This window comes from Phlebotomus papatasi, chromosome 1 (genome assembly GCF_024763615.1).
Source record: "Phlebotomus papatasi isolate M1 chromosome 1, Ppap_2.1, whole genome shotgun sequence".
NCBI lineage: Eukaryota > Metazoa > Arthropoda > Insecta > Diptera > Psychodidae > Phlebotomus > Phlebotomus papatasi.
In genome coordinates, this window is record NC_077222.1 from 17322756 (window position 1) to 17344648 (window position 21893).

Below are 21893 nucleotides of genomic sequence, written 5' to 3' on the forward strand. Positions count from 1 at the left end.
ATTACTTTTGAGAAAGTTTAATAATTGTATTTTTTTGTTGTAACTGTACATGGAATTTACATCAGTGTCGAATAAAGGTTTCAGTAAATTATTAAAATTCATGAAAGAATTTTACATCAGTGTGACTTTTTAATAGTTTATCCATTAAAAGAAAGTTTTAAAATAAAACTGGAATCCTTTACAAAAGTTTGAAAGAATAAAATTTTACATTTAATTTAATTTAACGAATTTATTTAAAATAATAAAATGTACTTCAAACCAACTAAGAAATGTTGTTTTAATATTCTCAAAGTGATACTCTTCGTCGTATAAGTGAACTAGACTGCAAACTTATTTTTAATGGAATCTCGAAAGCCAAAATCCCGAGAGTCAAAATCCCGAATTCTTAAAAGTGTCGCAGGTACTCCCACGATTGTACCTACGCTTGCTGGAGGCAAAGGGAAATCTTCTGTGTCTTGGGAAATTATTCTAAACATTTTCCTCCATATAATTTAATCCCTTTCAGGATTTTAAACATTCGGGATTTTGGCGTTCGGGATTTTGGCGTTCGGGATTTTGGCGTTCGGGATTTTGACTTTCGGGATTTTGGCAGCCATCGATTTGTTACGAACAGTATTTGTTAAAAAGTACAAAATTTTACAAACCTTTTTGCGAGTTGCAAAATTAACCAGCCTTTGGTAACTCCTCAGTGGAAATTCACAAATATTTATGAACAATTTTACGAAGTTTTTTTTCTATGTATGGTAGGGTGTTTACCTTTATTTAAGTAGTAAGTAAGTATTTACTTACTTAACCGGCGCTACAACCAATTACTGGTCTTGGACTGACTCAGGACCCGTCGCCACTCGAGCCTGTTACGCGTCACTGTTCTCCAATTCCGCACCCCTAATAAGCTGGCGTCCTGGTCCACGCCGTCGGTCCATCTAAGGCTGGGTCGGCCTTGTCTCCTCGAAGAATAGATTTCACCCCTAAAGACTTTCCAGGCTGGGTTGTCCTCATCCTTGCGCACCAGATAGAAATAGGCGCACCGGAGCCTATTGAGGCGTATTTGCTTGACTACAGTTACCTCTCGGTAGCGCTCATACACCTTATGGTTGTATAGGCTCCGGAATCGTCCCTCCTCACATATAGGGTCAAAAATCCATCGTAGGATCCTCCTCTCTAACGTGGCTAAGACTTCGCAATTCTGTTTGCTCAGGACCCATGTCTCAGATGAATTCGTGAGGACTGGCAGGATCATAGAGCTATACAGCAGTAGCTTAGTCTGTAAATACACCCGGCGAAATTTAATTAAGAAAAATAGTGGTTAACTTAATTAATTTTAGCGCTAGTTTTGACCAAATTTGCATAAAAAAAAATTATACAGGCCTATATTGCACATAAAAATTTTAGGCTGTTCGGATCTACACATGACCCACACCATCCACTTTATGCAAGTTTCTTAATTAAATTTTGCTGGTTGTATATAAATCAGTTGAAAGATACTAGGATTTTTTTTGAAATATTTTTATAATATTCTTATTCTTACCACGAGTATGAATAACAAATATACTCAAATACATCAAGTCCAGATACCTGCAAAGATTGATAAATATTTCGCCTCGGTTTGCGCTCTAAGACAAGAAAGTGGTAAATTGCGTTTCATTCATAACGTATACAAATGTATGAGCTTTTACCACTTTAATAAAATTATCTTCTTTGTGTTAGGAACTCCCACACATATGTAACTATGTACTAGTGTACCAAACTTTTTCAAGCTTGATACATAATACACAAGAGAAATTTTAATCAGTCTTGGGAGTGAATTCATCCTTATCGTATCGAAGACTACGAAAGATCCGGGTACTATGTTTTAAAAAATGTGGTATAGAGTGTATTGAGGATTAGAAGTTCGGTTAGTTGAAAATATCCCTTCCTTCGAGTCTTCTGCCTATATGTAATTAACGTTTTCTCCCCAAAGTTTTACGCTGTAGCTCTTAATCATACCAGGCGTAGCATCATCAAAAATAAATCAAAATAATATGTTAGAATTATTATTTATTGTGGCAGTGGTTCTCTTGGTCAAGTTCATATTTGATCAAGGCTACAAGAATGAAGACTTTTTTAAGGACAAAAGCATTAAATTTATTAAACCACACTTCATGGTTGGCAACTCTGGGAATCTCTTCACACGCAAGCGAACTATACCTGAATTTTTTATAGATGCTTATACAGCCTATCCTAAGGAAAAGTAAGTTCTTAATTAAATGAATACGTACTTTAGAGCGCTTCCTATTTGAACTGAATTTCGATTCCTGATTACAGGTTTGTCGGAATGTTTGAATTCAGGAATCCTATGGTACTTGTAAAAGACCCTAAAACAATAAAGCACTTGGCTGTTAAAGAATTCGATCATTTCGTTGATCATCGTACTATTATACCCAGTGAAGCAGAACCTCTTTTTGGAAAATCTTTGATCCTTTTAAAAAGTGAAGCTTGGAGAGACATGAGGGCAACCCTTAGTCCAGCCTTCACCGGAAGCAAGATGAGATTGATGTTTGAACTAATTTCCGATTACTCCAAACGAATGGTTGATTTCGTTAGCAAAGAAACTCAATCAAAAGGCATCCAAACTTACGAGATGAAGGACTTTTTCTCTCGTACTGCAAATGACATAATTGCAACATGTGCTTTCGGTATTCAGGTAAATTCTCTAAAGGATAAGGATAATGAATTTTTCCTGAAAGGCAGAGAGATGACGAGCTTCCTGAAACTTAGCATTTTCATTAAGTTTATTCTTTTCATGGCAGTGCCAAAATTGTTGCAAGTTCTTAGGATAAGACTCATACCAGAGAGTGTTACTGGTTTCTTTAAGAAAGTCATAATAGATGCTATAGATTACCGAGAGAAGAATCACATCGTCCGTCCGGATATGATACACCTTTTGATGGAAGCTAAAAAAGGAAAACTCTCTCATCAGGAAACTGAACGATTTGACTCAGAAGGATTTGCCACAGTCGAGGAATCAAATATAGGAAAGCGAGAACCGAAAAAGAATCTTGAAGAAGACGACATTGCTGCACAATGCTTTATATTTTTCTTTGCTGGTTTTGATACTGTTTCGACAGCCTTATCGTTCCTCTCCTACGAGCTAGCTGTGAACATGGAAGTTCAGGAAAGGCTCTTCCAAGAAGTCCTAGAAACAAGTCGTGAATTGGGTGATAAGACATTAAATTATGACACGATTCAGAAGATGAAGTACATGGATATGGTAGTTTCTGAATTATTGAGGATGTGGCCACCAGTTCCCATAGCTGATAGGATCTGCACCAAAGAATTGACATATGTTGATGACGATGGTCTCACATATAAGTTTAATAAGGGTGATGTTTTTATAATGCCAGTCTACGCATTTCACCATGATCCAGAATATTTCCCTAATCCTAGTAAATTTGATCCTGAGAGATTCAATGAAGAGAACAAACACAATATCGATCCCGGAACATATTTACCTTTCGGAATCGGCCCAAGGAACTGTATCGGTAAGTTAGTTGAGAATGAATTTTTGTTACTATGAGTTAATTATCTTGTTTTTCTTTTTACCAGGCTCTCGATTCGCTCTCATGGAATTAAAAGCCCTAATGTACTACATCTTGTTGAACTTTAAAATCGAACCCAATGAGAAGACGCAGATTCCTCTAAAACTGACCAAGAATCCTACTATGCTATCAGAGAAGGGTATATGGGTTCAGCTAACACCAAGATCGAATCCTGCTTAATGTAGAAATTATCATTTATAATTTTTTTTCTATAGAGTATTTTTTATTTAATTAAAGACTTCAGGTTTGAAATTCAAATTATAATTCTACGATATTCTTTTTGATCTTGCAAAAGCAATTTCCCTCAGTTTTCTCAATTTTGAGATCAAAATATCGTTAAAAATTGTTAAGGATTTTTGAATATATACATATTATTTCCTTTTTGATTATGTTCTTAATTTCACAGCTTTTTGCAAAGACTTTTACCTTTAAATAAAATCACAAAAAGGTATAGAATTTAAGAAAATGTCTGTTTTTCTTCAGAAAAGCCAGTCCTGTAAACTGATATGTTTTATAGGTATGTGGTTTTCTTTTGTATTGTAAGTATAGCCAATTAAGCAACATCACAACATAATACTTTATACTGAATTGTAGTATGACGGTGTTTGTGTTTAAAGTTTTTTTGTTCATATAATACATGACTCGAATTTTAAATTTTATCAGTCTGGAGAGTGAGATAAGTAATATTGTATTTTACACTCCACAATCAGATCCGGGAACTATTCTTAGAAAGTCTCAGTATCGATATATAAAGTACACTGAAGAGAACATGTGCTAGGGGAGACTGGGGCAAAAAGTCACAAATCCAAAAATTCAAAATTCAATATCTTCCAAGGTAAATAGCGGCTCAAATTTTTTCTATAGATAGCCTCCATAGGTCTTCTTCAATGTCGTAAGTTTCTTAGAATTCGAACAAGGAATTTAGAAAATAAAAAATATCGAAATTTTTAGTCCTATTTTTGAAATATTTTCCTTGCAGAAGATAACAATTATTACCTACTAATTTTCCAAAATTGATGCACTGGTGAATATTTTCCAAATAATTTGGATTCTTTGAATACGAATCCGCTATCTATTTTAGAATTTCACAAAAGTTGTTTTCTCCAGAAATTCTTTTATTAAAAATAGCCACTTGGGGTAAAAAGTAACAAAAAGCGAAGAAATTTCTGATGTCTCACGGCGAAAAGAAACGTCATTACCATGTAACGCAGCTTGTTGTTTTCATTGGTCACACGATTTGCAGTCTTTTGTGTGTTTTTTTTTTCTAAAATAGCTCGAAAAGCGCTTTCCTCGTTTTCTCACTTTTCTCGCAGAGAAAACGGTGTTTGCAAAGGTGTAGATGAATAAATTTTCTATGAAAATTTGTCCTCTAGATATTTTTTCAAATTTACAGAAGCCCGTAATAAAGCGAATCAAAATATGATAATACCCCATGTCTGGTACTATTTGCCCCAGCATTTTTGAGAATGGACACAAAATTACCTTTTAGAAATCGGCTCGATAAATGTATTTCCTTACAAAATATAGGAAAATTACTTTCACAAAGTTGTAGAGCGGTAAATTTCCTATAAAACTGCGCTAATTAGAAATTTTTGAAGCACTCGAGTAGCATGTAAAAAAATAAAATATCCGTTTTGTGACTTTTTGCCCCAGTCTCCCCTACCCCGCATCGGAATGTTAAGAGACATGCTCCATATTATTTTGAAAATACAATCCTCAAAACATTATTTGGTATTTTTATGTATGCTAATTGATACATTAGTTTAACTATATCTGTGCCTTTGAATTTTTAATTTTTACAATAAATTAATAAAAAATATCTGTAATTGCAAACTTGCACTCTGTACCTCGGATCGTCAGGAATTCAATCAGGTGTCTCTGGGAAAATTGGTTTTATAAATTAAATCTGAGTTAATGCACTGTATTCTTGTGAAAGTTAAATGGTAAAAAGTAGCTAATAATTTTTAAAAAATCATTTAATTTGGAGCAACAATGTGGTATTAACCTGAAGATCCGAGTGACACTCCCGATCGCTGGTGCTCTTCCCTTACACTGAGAAAAAAAAGAGGGTGCGATTAACTTTTTTTCCTCATAATTTTAACACTTTTTAGGTGTAAAAATATATCAACATTTTTTAATGTTAACTTTACACCTTTTTAAGGGTAAAATTAACATGGAAAAGGGTAATTTTAACCCCCAATACACCTAAAAAGGGTAATATTTACACCGATTTTGGATCAATACTGCAGGGTAAAATTAACATTACCGGAATGTTATTTTAACTTTTTCGGATTTCTCTCAGTGTAGAAACTCTAGACAAATTCGGTCTAAAAAGTCTCAAATTCACGTCAAATAAACTTTTCAATTATTTCACATGTAAACACCCGGATGCAACGCCGCAACATATTAGAAAAATTGTTACATAAACACATTTTTGAATTTTCATAATAAAAACTAACTTCTATGTTTCAATTACCTCCGTTTTTCTGATTCTGTTTAGTAATTTTTATTCTGATTGTATTTTAAAACAAGAATCATTGTATTTGTATAGTTCCATTGTAATGCCCAACGCACAATAAATTTTGTTTTGTAAACATGTTTTTGACATTTCAATAAGAGTGAATGAAACAAATATCTAGTCATCTCTTTCTCTCTTATTGAAATGTCAAAAATATGTTTACAAAACAAAAATTATTGTGCGTTGGACATAAAATGCTTTGCTTAGGGCATGAATAAATGTTTATTATTATTATTAATTTTTCTACTTGCAACACCGAAAGTGCTAGAAGTGTTCAAAATAATAGTCATACCAAAGAGCGTTACCAAATTTTTCAAGAACACAATTTTTGATACTATGCCCGGGAGAGGAATCATATTTTCTGTCCGGATAAGATAAGTCTATTAATGGAAACGAAAAAAGGAAAGATTTGTTATCTTGAAACTGAACAGCCTGACTCAGAAGGATTTGCTACAGTTCAGGAATCTCATGTGGAAAGGAAAAAAGGAAAGAAGTATCTTGATGAGGACGATATTGCTTCCCAATGTTTTCTTTTCTTCTTTGATGGTTTTGAAACAGTTTCGACAGCTCTGTGTTTCTTAGCATAGGAAATGGCAGTGAATTCGGATATTCAGGATAAACTGTACCAGGAAGGAAGTGTTCAGGAAAGGAAGGCAGTGTTTAAGGAAGTGTTCTCCTCAGCCATTTATTGATAGACTCTGTACTAAAGGAATGGTTTTAGATGTTACCCAAGGATTAGAGTACAAATTCGAAAAAGGTGACCTATTCATGATACCAACAATTGGATTACAACATGATCCTCAGTATTTCCTCAATCCAGATAAGTTCAATCCTGAGAGATTCAGTGATGAAAACAAGCATAAAATCATTCCTGGAACTTATCTGCCTTTTGGAATAGGGCCGAGAAACTGCATTGGTAATAAAGATGAATTTGTATGAGTTTCAGATCAATTGAGTTTCGATTTTTCAGGATCTCGTTTTGCGCTCATGGAAATAAAGGCTATTATTTACTACATCCTTTTAAACTTCAAGATAGAACCTAATGAAAGGACTTAGATTACTTTGAAACTATCCAAGGATTTTGCCATGAAAACCGAGAAAGGTGTTTGAATGCAGTTCACACCTCGAAATGAAATTTAAAATATAAGATTAATATGAATTTTTTCTTGTGCAAAATAATAATAAGATTCATTTTGTGTAAAAAAAGAGCTGCCAATCGTTTCTCCCATTACAACCAATATTTACTTGTTAAACAGTTTTTTTTCTCGTTGCAGTCGTGCTTGTATTCCCTGTTGTTATGATAAAGAATATTTTTGTATTGGACATATTTCGGGTAGTCACAATCTATTATTGTGAGTTTTACCAGTTGGGCCGGTGAATTCGTCAGAGTAATACTTCGACTACAAAATTTTTTGACTGGGTATAACTATCAGAAAACTGTATCAATTTGACATAAAACTGTTTTTAAACCCCATTTCTTTTGACTTTCTAAAACTACAAGTTAAAAAAAAGTAGTATTAGAATATTTTTGTGAGTTAATCAAGCAATTTCGACCAAAATGTTCGAATTATTTCTTTTTGTGGGAGTTGTCTTCTTGGTCAAATACATCATTGATAGAGGGTACAAGAATGAGGACTTCTTTAAAGATAAAGGAATCAAATACATTAAGCCAACCTTTATATTTGGAAATTCATCAAATCTTGTATTGAGGAAGAAACCCATCCTTGAGTTCTTCAAAGATTCTTGCCTAGCCATGCCCAATGAAAAGTAAGTACCCTATCAATGCAGATAATGTCAATAACTTGATATCTCGATTGTTTGTTTTTCAGATTAATTGGAATGTTTGAGTTCAGAACACCTTTTGTTTTGGTAAGGGACCCGGAACTTGTTAAACAATTGGCTGTAAAAGAGTTTGATCATTTTTCGGATCACCGAACTGTTATAGCAAATGACGCTGACCTTATCTTTGGAAAATCTTTGGTTGCCCTTCAGGGTGACGAATGGCGCGATATGAGGGCTACACTTAGTCCAGCCTTTACAGGAAGCAAGATGAGATTGATGTTTGAACTCGTGTCTGAATGTGCTAACCAAATGGTTAATTTTGTCACGAAAGAAACGAAGGCTAACGGTGTGCAAACTTACGAGATGAAGGATTTCTTTTCTAGAATGGCTAACGATATTATCGCAACATGTGCTTTTGGTATTCAAGTCAATTCCCTTGAACATCAAGATAATGAGTTTTACGTGAAGGGCAAGGACATGATGAATTTCACGAAGCCACTCAGAATAATCAAGTTTATGATCTTTATGGTGTTTCCACAATTGCTCAGCTTTCTCAAAATAAAATTGGTACCAGATAGCTTGACCGGATACTTCAAAAGCGCTATCGTTCAAGCTATGAATTATCGCGAAAAGAATAAGATTATTCGTCCGGATATGATCAATTTGCTGATGGAAGCAAAGAAGGGTAATCTATCTCACCAAGAGAACGAACATGATTCCGCTGGATTCGCCACAGTTGAAGAGTCTGACATTGGAAAGCGAATAGTCAGAAAAGTCCTTTCAGAGGAAGATATTTTGGCACAGTGTTTTCTCTTTTTCTTTGCGGGTTTTGAAACAGTATCAACAGCCCTATCCTTTCTCTGCTACGAGCTAGCCGTGAACTCTGACATTCAGGAAAGACTGTTCCAGGAAATCTTCGAAATCAGCCAAGAACTTGGGCAAAATTCTTTAAACTACGACACGATTCAGAAGATGAAGTATATGGATATGGTTGTTTCTGAAACTTTGAGAAAATGGCCTCCAGGACTTGCTACCGATAGACTGTGCACGAAAGATTTTCTTTTGGATGATGGTAAAGGTTTGCAGTATAAGTTCAGTAAGGGCGAATTCTTCATGATCTCAATGGTTGGATTTCATCATGATCCTAAGTATTTCCCCAACCCAGATAAGTTTGATCCTGAGAGATTCAGTGATGAAAACAAGCATAAAATCATCTCTGGAACTTACTTACCCTTTGGAGTTGGTCCAAGAAACTGTATCGGTTAGATTTTGAACTGCTATTGTATATTAATTTTGGACTGATGATTTTTTCCTTACAGGGTCACGCTTTGCTCTCATGGAGGTAAAGGCTCTCATTTATTACATCCTCTTGAACTTTAAGATCGAACCTAATGAGAAGACTCAGATTCCTCTGAAACTGACTAATGAACCTACATTGAAAGCTGAAAAGGGTATTTGGGTTCAGCTTACTCCGCGACTGAGAGAATGAATATACTTGTCCAATGGTTTTGTAAGCTTTTCAATCGGTAATGAATCCGTTAAGAACTCGTAAGTGATTATGCTTGTGCCCAAGCTTGATACGACGTACGAATATAATCGAAGAATTCAGCATTTTGAATTTTTGAAAGTCAGAGTTCAAACCAAAATCATGTATTTTTTCGGTTCATTTCTGAAACAGTTCAGACTTCAGACTATTTTTTTCTTAATTTTCGTATATGACTTAAAAGGTGCCCAGGCGAACATTTTGTTCATATTTGGCAATAGATTCAATGGCTTCAATTCATTCCATTTATCGCTTTTTTTAATGTTAAATGTTTAAGTCGTGTTAATAATCAAAGAAACTAATTCTGCTGCATTGTAAAAGGTCAAACGCTGAAATAAACATTTTACGAATTTTGAAAATTTATATAGGACAACTGTATCAAATTTCGGCATAATTGCATGCAATTACTAAAGTCTTAAGTTTTAAATGTAATATTTTTAATACAAATTAAATTTTATTTTTACTTTTTTATTAAGGAGTGTTGCTTGGAACCTTTTAGATAGTTTATCGTCTTTGTTTTGTCTAAAATCATTCTTAATACATTTAAAAAAAATGAATAAAAAATATAGCTTTGGGTACTATTTCGGCCACTTTGATTCTCAGAGTTCCTTACCCTTCCGGAGGTTTTCCAAAATCTTTTCCACGTCATCCACGTTCGTCGAAATGACATTTTTGGATTTTTTGAGATTATCTAGGGGATGCGAAAACTAAAAATTTATGGAAATTTAAGTAGCAAAAAACGAGGCCGAAATTGAAAGCTGGCCGAAATTTCCAGCTGGCCGAAATTCAGTACAGTTCCTCTAGTTTTCTGTCTGTTGAATGATGAACCGGTTTAAATTGGAAATAAATATAGTAAGTATCTGGGTGGTATGTATTAGTAATTTTTGAGAAGTTGATAAATTTTACTGGTATAACGTAATTAATATAAATAAATTAGCTACGGGAACAATTTAATTACTAAGTTTGGAAGTCCGCCATCAAATTTCCCTTAGAATGTTTTCAAGATATTTTAGTGCACTGGCATACCTTTAATCAAGTGTCTGTAGATTAACCTGAACTAAAAATGTATTATAGTATAATTAATTATTAAGAAGCCTTTAAAATAGAAATATAAAGAGTTTTTCAAAATAATTGAAAACATCTTACATGACCATGAATGATGGATTGTCACCCCAAAATAAAATGATTTTTTGAAAATTATCGTTACTTTCTTCTGGATCTCTGTCAAAATCCCGAAAGCCAAAATCCCGAAATCCAAAATCCCGAAGGTCAAAATCCCGAAAGTCAAAGTCTGAAATCCAAAATCCCGAACGTCAAAAACCCGAAATCCAAAATCCCGAATTCTCAAAAGTGCCATAGCAACTTCCACGATTGCACCCGTGCTTACTGTAGGTGAAGGGAAATTTTCTGTGACTTGGGAAATTATTATAAACATTATCCTCCATATAATTTCATTACTTTCAGGATTTTGAACAATCGGGATTTTGGCTGCCTCCGAATAAATGAATCTCTCTCTTTGCAAGTAGAAAATTTTATCATGACTCCTGAATTTCGTTTTTGTTTTTATAGGGTAAGTGTGCCAAATTTCGGCATAGTTGCATGCAAGCGTCAAAGTCTCAAGTTTGAAATGTAATATTTTAAATACAAATTGATTTTTTTATTCTTTCTTTTGTAAGAGTGTTGCTTGGAACCTCTAAAGAGTTTACCGTCTTTATTTACTCGAAAATCATTCTTAATACATTTTAGAATGAATAAAAATATAGACATAGCTTTGGTGTCCTATTTCGGCCACCTTCATTCTCATAGTTCCTCGCCCTTCGGGAATTCTTCCAATATCTTTTTCACGTCATCTCGTTTGTCGAAGCTACATTTTTTGTTATTCTTTTGCATTGTATTATCTCTAGAGTACGTAAAATCTAAAAGTTTATGAAAATTCGAGGAACAAAAAAGGTGGCCGAAATTGCAAGCTGGCCGGAACTTGGCACACTTACCCTATAAGAATTATGCCCGGTTATATTACAATGTGCGATATGTACACGGAAATTCACCAGTCAATTTCATTCGGCAGCTTAATAAGCTTCAAGTGTGTGTTAAAATCTCTTCTTAAAACCTAAAAGTTTTAGTGAATTCTTTTTGAATCCTAGTGAATTTTAACATAATAGAGACTCTCTTAAACTTAAACTGAGCATTGATTTTCTACAAATACTACAAGGACCAATCAGATAAATTTATTTGTTTGCAATACGGAAAGTATTCTAAGGTAATAGACTTACATTGTTAAAGTACCTTTACAAGAAATATTTAATTATTTTATATTTTATGGCTTCAATTAAGTTTCAAAAGATTCTATTAAGCATCTGTCTCAAACATAAAATTTAAGAATTTGTGAAACTGAGCTCGACCAGCCTTTATGTGTATAACATATGGAGTTAAACGCAAAAACAAATCGATAAATTGCGTTTCATTCATAAGTCACGCATACTGAAATTTTTCTATTTCCGAAATTTTTGCCTTATGTATGTGTTTGTTCTAACACAAGCACACTGTTTGAAATTCTAACACTTGCGGGAAATAGCATTATGTATTGGTGAAAAAAGCATCTTTGCAGAGTTTTCCATACAGTACAATCAAAACTTTTATCAGTCTTTCGATAGAGCTTTAAGTTATCGTATCTCTCAATTAGATCCGGGAGTTATTTTTAAAAAATCCTAGTATCGAGAGTATCGAGATATATAAACTGAATTGGAAGAATATGTTAGCAGTCACGAAAAACTCTTGCTCTTAATTCAATTAAATTTCAGAATCGTTAACTTTTATCGTTCGACCATTATAAAATGTTTGAGTTCTTGCTATTTGTGGGACTTGTTCTTTTGGTTAAGTTTGTTATTGAGAAAGGTTTTAAAAATGAACACTTCTTTAGGGATAGGGGTATAAAGTATTTAAAACCAAAGTTTTTTGTGGGAAATTCAGCAAATATCTTTACTCGTCAAAGAAATACAATAGATTTTTTCACTGATATATACAGGGAATTTCCAGATGAAAAGTAAGTTCAAGACTTTAATGGTTTAATCACGTTATTAACTGAAGAAAATCTCACTTTTAGACTGATCGGTATGTTCGAAATGAGAAGACCGATTGTATGTATAAGGGATCCGGAACTCGTGAAGCAGCTGACTGTTAAAGACTTCGATCACTTTGTCGATCATCGCGGTATCCTACCAATACCCGACGACGTTGAGCCCATGTTTTGCAAATCTTTAATAAACTTGAAAGGTGAGGAATGGCGAAACATGAGGGCTACCCTTAGTCCTGCCTTCACAGGTAGCAAGATGAGATTGATGTTCGAACTTGTGTCCGAATGTGCTAAGCAAATGGTTGCCTTCGTCAACAACGAAACCAAGATTAAAGGCATCCAATCATACGAAATGAAGGACTTCTTTTCACGAATGTCAACGGATATTACTGCAACATGTGCCTATGGTATTGAAGTTAATTCACTTGCAAATAAGGACAATGAATTTTATGTGAAAGGCAAGGACATAATGAACTTTACAAACCCCTTTACAATGTTCAAGGTTATTCTTTACATGCTATTTCCTGCGAAACTACTGGAAATTCTTAAGGTAAAAATTATATCTGTGCCTCTTTCTGGATACTTCAGAACTGCTATCACGAATACCATTAGGTATCGGGAAAGAACAATATCATTCGGCCAGATATGATCCATTTGTTGATGGAAGCAAATAAAGGGAATCTATCTCATCAGGAGAGCGAAAATGACTCTGCCGGATTTGCAACGGTAGAAGAATCCCACATTGAAAAGCAGAAAGCAAAGAAAATTCTTAGTGAAGATGACATGGTTGCACAATGCTTTCTTTTCTTCTTCGCGGGATTAGAAACCGTTGCTTCAGTTCTGTCCTTTCTCACTTACGAATTGGCAGTAAATCCAGATATTCAAGAGAAACTGTACCAGGAAGTCCTTGAGATTAACCAAGAACTTGGTGAAAAATCACTGAACTACGACACGGTCCAGAAGATGAAGTACATGGACATGGTTGTCTCTGAAGTACTGAGGCTATGGCCACCTGCCCTTTTTAGCGATAGAGTTTGCAATAAGGAAATAACTTTGGAAGATGGAAAAGGACTCAGTTATAAGTTCGAGAAGGGTGATATGATCCTAGCAATTATGGTTGGATTTCATCATGATCCACAATACTTTCCGAATCCAAAAACATTCGATCCTGAAAGATTCAGTGATGAAAACAAGCACAAAATTATTTCAGGAACCTACATGCCATTCGGAATTGGGCCAAGGAACTGTATCGGTAAGGTATTTTTTATAAGTAAAGTTTGTACAAGTCTAACTTTGATTTTTTTTTGTATTAGGATCACGTTTTGCACTCATGGAGATGAAGACTATTCTCTATCAACTCATTCTGAATTTCAAAATTGAACTTAATGAGAAGACCCAGATACCACTTAAACTATCAAAGCATCCTCTCGTTGTATCTGAGAAGGGTATTTGGGTTCAGTTTAGTCCTAGAAAAACAAAAGAAAATTAATAAATGTGATTTTTGTAAAATACTGCTTTTAACTTCATCTGTTTTGTGTGTTTATTAATTACTTTGACTTACAAGCCAAGCAGCACAAAATAACTTAACCAGAAGTTATCGTTCTGTCAACGTTAAAATACGGTTATTTCAACCAAACAAGTTATAAAAACGTTATCCAACGATTAAATAACCAAGATATGCTGCATGGAAATGCTATCAGAGCTAGAGTGCAAACGGTCAGAGATAGCGAATGTGGGTTCTTGAGGAACCGCCTATAACCCACGATCGTGTAAATAATATTACCTTAATTTCCCCTAATCAAATAGTCATTTTTGTTCAAATTACTATTTTATTGATTTTATTGCACCTAAGCAATTTTCGACGCTTTTTAAAGTCATTTGTAAATCGGTTCAACTCGGTTTTGAACTAGTAAACGTAAATAATGATGCTATTCGCTATATGAGTTAGGGCCTTGATAGACTTGAGGATTAGCCGAGAGACGGCTTAAAGTATTATATTAGAAATAATGGTCAAACTACATTTCCATCATTTTCCAGTAAGTCGTCTCCCAATGAGCATTTATCGCTATAAATGAGTAGAGATGTCTTACATCTATACGAAAACGATGGCGAAGACTTTACTTATTTCCTCTATATAACCGCATAAAAGAGGTCCATATTTAAGTGAATGGGGAATTTTTACATCCAAAATATAACAATTATTTATTTTAGATATAATCATGTCATCTTGTACCAAGGTATTTGGACCTTATCATTTCACACAACAAATCATAACATTGCTCTATCAGGTACGACGCATCGGGAGGGGAAGTGATTTGGTGACGTCAGTGTAAATCGAGCAAATCGAGAATTTACAGTGTAGCAATTGTTCCATTTGTCGTCAGTTGACTTGTTAAGCTATTTTTTTCTCTGTTCGTGAATAAAATGTGTAAATTGGTGGAAATTTTGTGCAGGAATGGCTACCATCAGGATCTTAAACGATAAAGGTGAGTTGTAAAGAGTGGAAAAGACCAAAACCATCAAGTGATAATGTTTTTTTTTTGTTCAGGAAATCCAGAGAAAAGTGGCTAAAGGAGTGTTTGTGTTTTGACTGTGATTCTCCACAATCAACAGCCAATCCAGCAAGTCCAGGATCATGAGGAAGCTGGTGGTATTCCTCCAAGACCACCCCAACAGGAAGGTTCAAAAGTGGAAGCTGCGATAAAGCAAATTCTGCGAGAGATAAGCATATGAAAATCTCCTATTTGCCAATAATTTCTTCCGGAAAGAAGACTTCCACAGTCTAATAAATTTCTGATCAAATGGGCAGATTCGAAGATCTATTGGACTTCGAGGAAGGAGTAGGGAGGTATGATCTTAAATAAATCAATTTTCTGTAAATCATTGTGAACAAATTTGCGAAAATTTGTACAAAAGAAGTGTATATTTTTTTTCTTTTCTAATATATTCTTTCTATCTTTGCAGATTTCCTCAAACTACTTTCAAATATTTCAATTTAAACCCACCAAATACTGCAAAAATCAGCAAAGAATATTTTCAAAATTTCAACACTCTGTATTAAAATTTATTTAGTATTTTCCTGAGTGACTGTTGAAAAGAGTTAAAAGTGATCGATCATGCTCATCACCAAGATAATCACGATAATCCTTAGAAATAAACGGAAATAAATCACCAAGGAAATAATTTTAGAAAGATGCCAATAAATTAATTCACATAGCAGATAAAAGTAATTTAAGACTTAATGAAATTGTTAATTTTTAAAAAGGAGCAATTTTTGTAGTCTGATTTCAAAAACTGTTTCTAATATTTTCTAGTTTTAGGCTACACCAACTTATTTTTGTATTCAATAATTTTTATATTAAAAAGTAAAAGTACTTAATAAATAAATTTCTTTTGAAAATATAAAGTTCTTTGTTCCTTGTTATCGGCTGTTGATATTTGTTAGAACACGTAAAAAAAAATTTGGAGGAACTTGACGTATTTTGGAGAACTTTCGGAAAAACATTTCTGCAATGGTTTATTTAGAATTATTCAAGAAAAATTGGGTCAAGTGCGTTTAAGTAATAGAAGATTCTTTAAAAGAAAATAATTGGTATTGATATCTTTTTAAGTTTCTTTCATGTATTTACAGAATTTTTCAGCCAATCTATAAGATAAACGAGAAATGTAATTTATCTGAAACGAAAGAACTATTTAACTCTTTCGTCTCTTTTGGGACTCTGAGTACCCCCAAAGCAGCATAGTTTTCTTGTTCTGTGAAAAACAATGTTTTTAATTATTCAAAACTGATAAAAATTTATTTTCTTGTGGATGATTACAAACTATAAGGAAGTCCAAATGTAATATATTTTTTGTAGGACCTCAATTAATTCCTGAGCTTAAATATTTTTGATTAAAAAATGGTGAAATTGGCTTGCAGCTTTTTTTAATGAAATATATCTAAGCTCAGGAATTAATTAAGGTTCTATAAAAAATATTTTACATTTGGACATCCTTATAGTTTGTAATCATCCACAAGAATAGAATTTTTATCAGTTCTGAATAATTTAAAAACATTGTTTTTCACAGAACATTCATATGCTGCTTTGGGTACTCAGAGTCCCAAAAGAGACGAAAGAGTTAACTTACTATTAGTGCTGCTGAAGTAAAAGACTGTGGATTCTTTATTTCATATCACTATTCAATTTTTTTTGCAAAAGTTTATTCCATTTTACAAATTTCAATTACAGAAACTTTTATTTAAAGAAAATTATGATATTAAACTCCTATATTTTTTTAATATAAAAATTATTGAATACAAAAATAAGTTGGTGTAGCCTAAAACTAGAAAATATTAGAAACAGTTTTTGAAATCAGACTACAAAAATTGCTCCTTTTTAAAAATTAACAATTTCATTAAGTCTTAAATTACTTTTATCTGCTATGTGAATTAATTTATTGGCATCTTTCTAAAATTATTTCCTTGGTGATTTATTTCCGTTTATTTCTAAGGATTATCGTGATTATCTTGGTGATGAGCATGATCGATCACTTTTAACTCTTTTCAACAGTCACTCAGGAAAATACTAAATAAATTTTAATACAGAGTGTTGAAATTTTGAAAATATTCTTTGCTGATTTTTGCAGTATTTGGTGGGTTTAAATTGAAATATTTGAAAGTAGTTTGAGGAAATCTGCAAAGATAGAAAGAATATATTAGAAAAGAAAAAAAATATACACTTCTTTTGTACAAATTTTCGCAAATTTGTTCACAATGATTTACAGAAAATTGATTTATTTAAGATCATACCTCCCTACTCCTTCCTCGAAGTCCAATAGATCTTCGAATCTGCCCATTTGATCAGAAATTTATTAGACTGTGGAAGTCTTCTTTCCGGAAGAAATTATTGGCAAATAGGAGATTTTCATATGCTTATCTCTCGCAGAATTTGCTTTATCGCAGCTTCCACTTTTGAACCTTCCTGTTGGGGTGGTCTTGGAGGAATACCACCAGCTTCCTCATGATCCTGGACTTGCTGGATTGGCTGTTGATTGTGGAGAATCACAGTCAAAACACAAACACTTCTTTAGCCACTTTTCTCTGGATTTCCTGAACAAAAAAAAACATTATCACTTGATGGTTTTGGTCTTTTCCACTCTTTACAACTCACCTTTATCGTTTAAGATCCTGATGGTAGCCACTCCTGCACAAAATTTCCACCAATTTACACATTTTATTCACGAACAGAGAAAAAAATAGCTTAACAAGTCAACTGACGACAAATGGAACAATTGCTACACTGTAAATTCTCGATTTGCTCGATTTACACTGACGTCACCAAATCACTTCCCCTCCCGATGCGTCGTACCTGATAGAGCAATGTTATGATTTGTTGTGTGAAATGATAAGGTCCAAATACCTTGATCTTGTACGGTAAAATGTATCGATTATGACTAAATAAAATATAATCACTATACAATATCAATTTTATAACTACTGATCGTAGAATTGTCATTTCTTTTTCATTTTCATTTAAAAATTGCTTAAACATCTCCCTCAAATGAATAATTTATTTATCCTCAACGATTCGGTCAGATTTCCTGTGACTCGTGCATTTTTATTGCGTATGAAGATTTATTGCAACGACTGTTTTGCGTTAGGGGACACAATATTAGTGAATAACATTTTCTTCCCGACCTGAAATTCTCAAGGGAAAGCTGGGAAATTAAAGAAAATAAAATTGAATAAATTTATTGCTTTTGCCATCGTATCATTGAAAAAACTTATGGATGTCAGATTTTTACTGCATGTATTGATAGAACATCACTTTATACACAATAATGGTGGACAAATATTGGCACACCCAAATATTTTTTGCACAATTTCTCAATTAAATTGGGTTTAGTGTTGTCAATTTTCTATAATTTTCCACGCCATAATTTTCATTTTTTTCCGATAAAATAAAATCAAGATATTATAACCCGAATAAATAAGAAATATAAAAGAAAACACGTTTTTAGATATTTTTGTAATTATATTTACATTATGGCGTACAATATGTTTACATTATAGACTCTTTATATCAATAACATCACTTGACAATAAACAGTGTCACAGCACTGAAATTTTATGCATCTGATAGACTTTTTCTGCACTCTGGACACTCTTTCTGCAATTAAGTTTCACGACAGAAGATCACAAACCTGTTTTAATGCTTGTACTTTCGCTACACTGCAATTAAAGAAACAAAATGTTAGCTCTCACGAATACAGTATTAATTCATTATTTTTCTATCAATTATCCTTAATTTGTCAAATTTGATCTCTTCGATGTGTGTGATCGACTTTACTGTACACGCTGGTGCACTTCAAGACTTTAATTTATAATAAACATCACTTTTTATTACAAGTTTTCACTCAGAAATGAACCTCTGCTTAGTAAACAAAGCAGAATTTGACAATCTGACATCGTCATACAAAAAGAAGACAAGTTGTATGTAACTTGTGTCTTTTATAGAGCAAATGTAACTAAAATATATCAAAACATGATGTCATACAATTTCACGACATTATATGAACATAATAGAATGAATATGTAAGATAAATATACTTTAGAAATTTTTGACATAGTTTTATACATTTTCACTTTTTAACTGGAATTCATCAAACGAAATGTATTATATGTTTAATAGAAAATATCTGATATTTTCTATACATTTTTTAGTCAAGTTATTATACTGGCATTTTACGCACATAATTTTCATATAATTTACATCCATTGCGTTCATACATTATATTTGTAAGAAATAGCTCGATTACGTTGAAAATGTGTTGGTTACATTTGAGACATACATTATTTGGATATCAAATGCCCCTTAGGGGCTTGATTCGTAAGTATGTCTAGGGCATTACACTACTAAGGAATTTTATTAGTAAAAATGACAATCTTTTAGGGTATAACACCTAAGGTTTGAGTTCAAGCATTCTGCTGAATTGAAATGCTCTGTCGACCCTTTATATAGACAATTTATAGTCTGATTTTGTGTTTAAAACGTCTTTATTTTTAATAGTCTTCTTATTTTTCTGTAAAAGCTTAAAGCCCGCTTAAGAAATCTTCCTTGCCTGAAATTGAAAAGATTAAATGTAAACAAAATACAATATATAAAAACATTCTTATATACTTATCAGACACACACATTAATGGGAAAATCGTTAATTCTAATTAACTATTTACTACTCTCTTACTGAGCCAAAATTCAAGGTTAATTTGAGCGCTTCGCCGCTTGTGGGTGTATTATATATAAAGAACACAAAGAATATAATATCATCATATCAATTTCATAGTACATATGCTGTTTGTGTATACATATTAGATATGTATGTGCTGTACTATGTGTGTGTAAGCTCGTGAAACTCAGAAAACACTTTTCAGGCAGAATTTTCAGATAGTACACTATCCATTGTGTACAAGTGAAAGGTTCACATAAATATTACGGAAAATTAAAAGTTATTTTTATTGATGAAAAAGGTAGTTTCGAAAACAGTTATGCTGTTTATGTTCTTGATATTGACCACCCTAGCTTTCTTGGTGTATTATATCTACCAGTTAGGAACTAAAAATGAAGATTACTTCATCAAAAGAGGACTCAAATTCCGTAAACCATTGTTTCTTCTTGGGAATAACTTTCCTATAGTATTCAGGCGCTCTAATTTTTTCGATTTCGTAAAGAATTTGTGCAAGGGATATACTGGAGAAAAGTAAGATATCTTTTCATACATCGAATAATAAAATTCAATTTAATTAAACTGAGAATTTGAATTCGTTTTTAGAATGATTGGATACTTCGCTTTTCGTGAACCTGTCGTTGTAGTCCTCGATCCGGAAATAGCTAAACAACTTGCTGTCAAGGAATTCGACAATTTTGCCGATCATAAAGTATTTCTCTCTGAAGAAGTAGATCAACTTGTAGGAAATTCCCTAATGGCTCTCACGGGACAAAAGTGGAAAGATATGAGAGCTACATTGAGTCCTGCTTTCACAGGGAGTAAAATGCGTTTAATGTGTGACTTTATGGTGGAGAGTTGTGATCAAATGGTCAGCTATTTGAAAGAAGAAGTCACCAAGAAAGGACTACAATCGTATGATGTTAAAGAATTAATTGCAAGATTAGCCGTAGACGTTATTGGAACATGTGCTTTTGGAGTGAAAGTGGATTCCTTAAAGGACAAAAATAATGAATTTTTCGTAACTTCGAGGAGTCTCATAAACTTCACTTCGATATCCCTACAAATTAAATTTATTCTCTATATCATTTGTCCACAAATAATGAAGTTCTTCAAAATTTCTTTCTTTTCGGAAGCTGCTAGTAATTTTATTCGTAAAATCGTCCTTGATACAATGAAGACAAGAGAAGAAAAGAATATCATTCGACCTGATATGATTCATCTCTTGATGGAGGCTAAGAAAGGAAATTTAATTGACGCTGGAAATGATAAAGATTCTGCAGGATTTGCAACAGTTGAGGAATCAGACATTGGAATGAGAACTTTTATTAAAAGATCTTGGAAGGATGATGAACTTGTTGGGCAGTGCTTTCTCTTCTTTTTGGCTGGGTATGAAGCACTATCTACAATCACAAGTTTTGTTATCTATGAAATCATGGTTAACACCGATGTACAAGATAAACTCTATCAAGAAGTTTCTGAAATGGACAAAAAATCAGAAGAAAAATCTTTGAATTATGATACACTAAAACAACTCAAATATTTGGATATGGTTGTATCGGAAGTTCTGAGGAAGTGGAGTGGTCCAGCCCTTGATAGAGTTTGCACTCGAGATTTCACTTTCAAATACGATGTTGATAAGGAATACACTTTCCACAAGAACGATCTTATCTGGATCCCTACTGCAAGCTACCATCATAATCCAGAATTCTTTCCAAATCCGGAAAAATTCGATCCCGAAAGATTCAGTGATGAGAACAAAGATTCTATTAACTTATCGGCTTATGCACCTTTTGGGATTGGTCCTAGGAATTGCATTGGTGAGTATCTAATGAAAATTATATTGCCGTTCATTTATTTATTCAATTTTCATAATTTTACAGGTTCTCGTTTTGCATTAATGGAGATGAAGTCAACCATCTACTATTTGGTATTGAACTTCCATGTTGAACCAACAGAGAAAACCCAAATTCCCATCAAATTTACTAATAGTGTAATAGGACTACAACCTGAGAAGGGAATTCATGCACAATTTCGTCCAAGATATTAAGTTCTACTCACTACAAATCTCTTGATTTGTCTTTAGTATAAGGTGTCAAGTTTGTCTTAATTGTATTTGTGATATCCAATACACTCTGACCAAAAATATACATAGATAAAGCATATCAGAGATATTTACCATCATGTTTTAAAAGA

General features: G+C 33.2%; 4 protein-coding genes and 2 pseudogenes across 5 annotated transcripts in view; all 6 read left to right on the forward strand.

Annotated features, from left to right (window-relative positions):
* Positions 1 to 1790: 1790 nt before the first annotated feature.
* On the forward strand, positions 1791 to 3959 carry LOC129798044 (probable cytochrome P450 9f2). Of its 2 annotated transcripts, XM_055840995.1 has the most exons (4): positions 1791 to 1894; positions 1961 to 2230; positions 2305 to 3521; positions 3586 to 3959. In XM_055840995.1, exons 2-4 carry the CDS (start codon positions 2022 to 2024, stop codon positions 3756 to 3758), a joined length of 1599 nt encoding a protein of 532 aa, XP_055696970.1. In that variant the 5' UTR covers positions 1791 to 1894; positions 1961 to 2021; the 3' UTR covers positions 3759 to 3959. The 2 variants fall into 2 exon arrangements, with proteins under 2 accessions (XP_055696970.1, XP_055696969.1); XM_055840994.1 differs by having other exon boundaries at positions 1791 to 2230.
* Positions 3960 to 6482: 2523 nt separating this feature from the next.
* On the forward strand, positions 6483 to 7188 carry LOC129799503 (probable cytochrome P450 9f2; annotated as a pseudogene).
* Positions 7189 to 7469: 281 nt separating this feature from the next.
* LOC129798034 (probable cytochrome P450 9f2) lies at positions 7470 to 10588 on the forward strand. Its single transcript, XM_055840979.1, has 3 exons — positions 7470 to 7863; positions 7926 to 9139; positions 9198 to 10588. The coding sequence occupies exons 1-3, from the start codon at positions 7655 to 7657 to the stop codon at positions 9365 to 9367; spliced, it is 1593 nt and encodes a 530-aa protein (XP_055696954.1). The 5' UTR covers positions 7470 to 7654; the 3' UTR covers positions 9368 to 10588.
* An 867-nt stretch (positions 10589 to 11455) lies between these two features.
* LOC129798037 (probable cytochrome P450 9f2) overlaps positions 11456 to 21893 on the forward strand; it is a 32845-nt gene continuing 22407 nt past the window's right edge. Inside the window, exon 1 of the mRNA XM_055840984.1 lies at positions 11456 to 11681. The gene's annotated coding sequence lies outside the window, so the exon portion shown is untranslated. The remainder of the gene's footprint in view (positions 11682 to 21893) is intronic.
* LOC129798095 (probable cytochrome P450 9f2) lies at positions 12152 to 13997 on the forward strand (annotated as a pseudogene).
* On the forward strand, positions 19921 to 21860 carry LOC129798057 (probable cytochrome P450 9f2). The gene is made up of 3 exons (XM_055841023.1): positions 19921 to 20231; positions 20304 to 21517; positions 21581 to 21860. The coding sequence occupies exons 1-3, from the start codon at positions 19993 to 19995 to the stop codon at positions 21745 to 21747; spliced, it is 1620 nt and encodes a 539-aa protein (XP_055696998.1). The 5' UTR covers positions 19921 to 19992; the 3' UTR covers positions 21748 to 21860.

Bases quoted from the DNA above. Each gene is read 5' to 3' on its own strand.
- LOC129798057 (XM_055841023.1), top strand. From the start codon at position 19,993: ATGAAAAAGGTAGTTTCGAAAACAGTTATGCTGTTTATGTTCTTGATA. The intron at 20,232-20,303 runs GTAAGATATCTT...ATTCGTTTTTAG, and splicing joins AAGGGATATACTGGAGAAAA to AATGATTGGATACTTCGCTT. The intron at 21,518-21,580 runs GTGAGTATCTAA...ATAATTTTACAG, and splicing joins TGGTCCTAGGAATTGCATTG to GTTCTCGTTTTGCATTAATG.
- LOC129798044 (XM_055840994.1), top strand. From the start codon at position 2,022: ATGTTAGAATTATTATTTATTGTGGCAGTGGTTCTCTTGGTCAAGTTC. The intron at 2,231-2,304 runs GTAAGTTCTTAA...TCCTGATTACAG, and splicing joins ACAGCCTATCCTAAGGAAAA to GTTTGTCGGAATGTTTGAAT. The intron at 3,522-3,585 runs GTAAGTTAGTTG...TCTTTTTACCAG, and splicing joins CGGCCCAAGGAACTGTATCG to GCTCTCGATTCGCTCTCATG.
- LOC129798034 (XM_055840979.1), top strand. From the start codon at position 7,655: ATGTTCGAATTATTTCTTTTTGTGGGAGTTGTCTTCTTGGTCAAATAC. The intron at 7,864-7,925 runs GTAAGTACCCTA...TTTGTTTTTCAG, and splicing joins CTAGCCATGCCCAATGAAAA to ATTAATTGGAATGTTTGAGT. The intron at 9,140-9,197 runs GTTAGATTTTGA...TTTTCCTTACAG, and splicing joins TGGTCCAAGAAACTGTATCG to GGTCACGCTTTGCTCTCATG.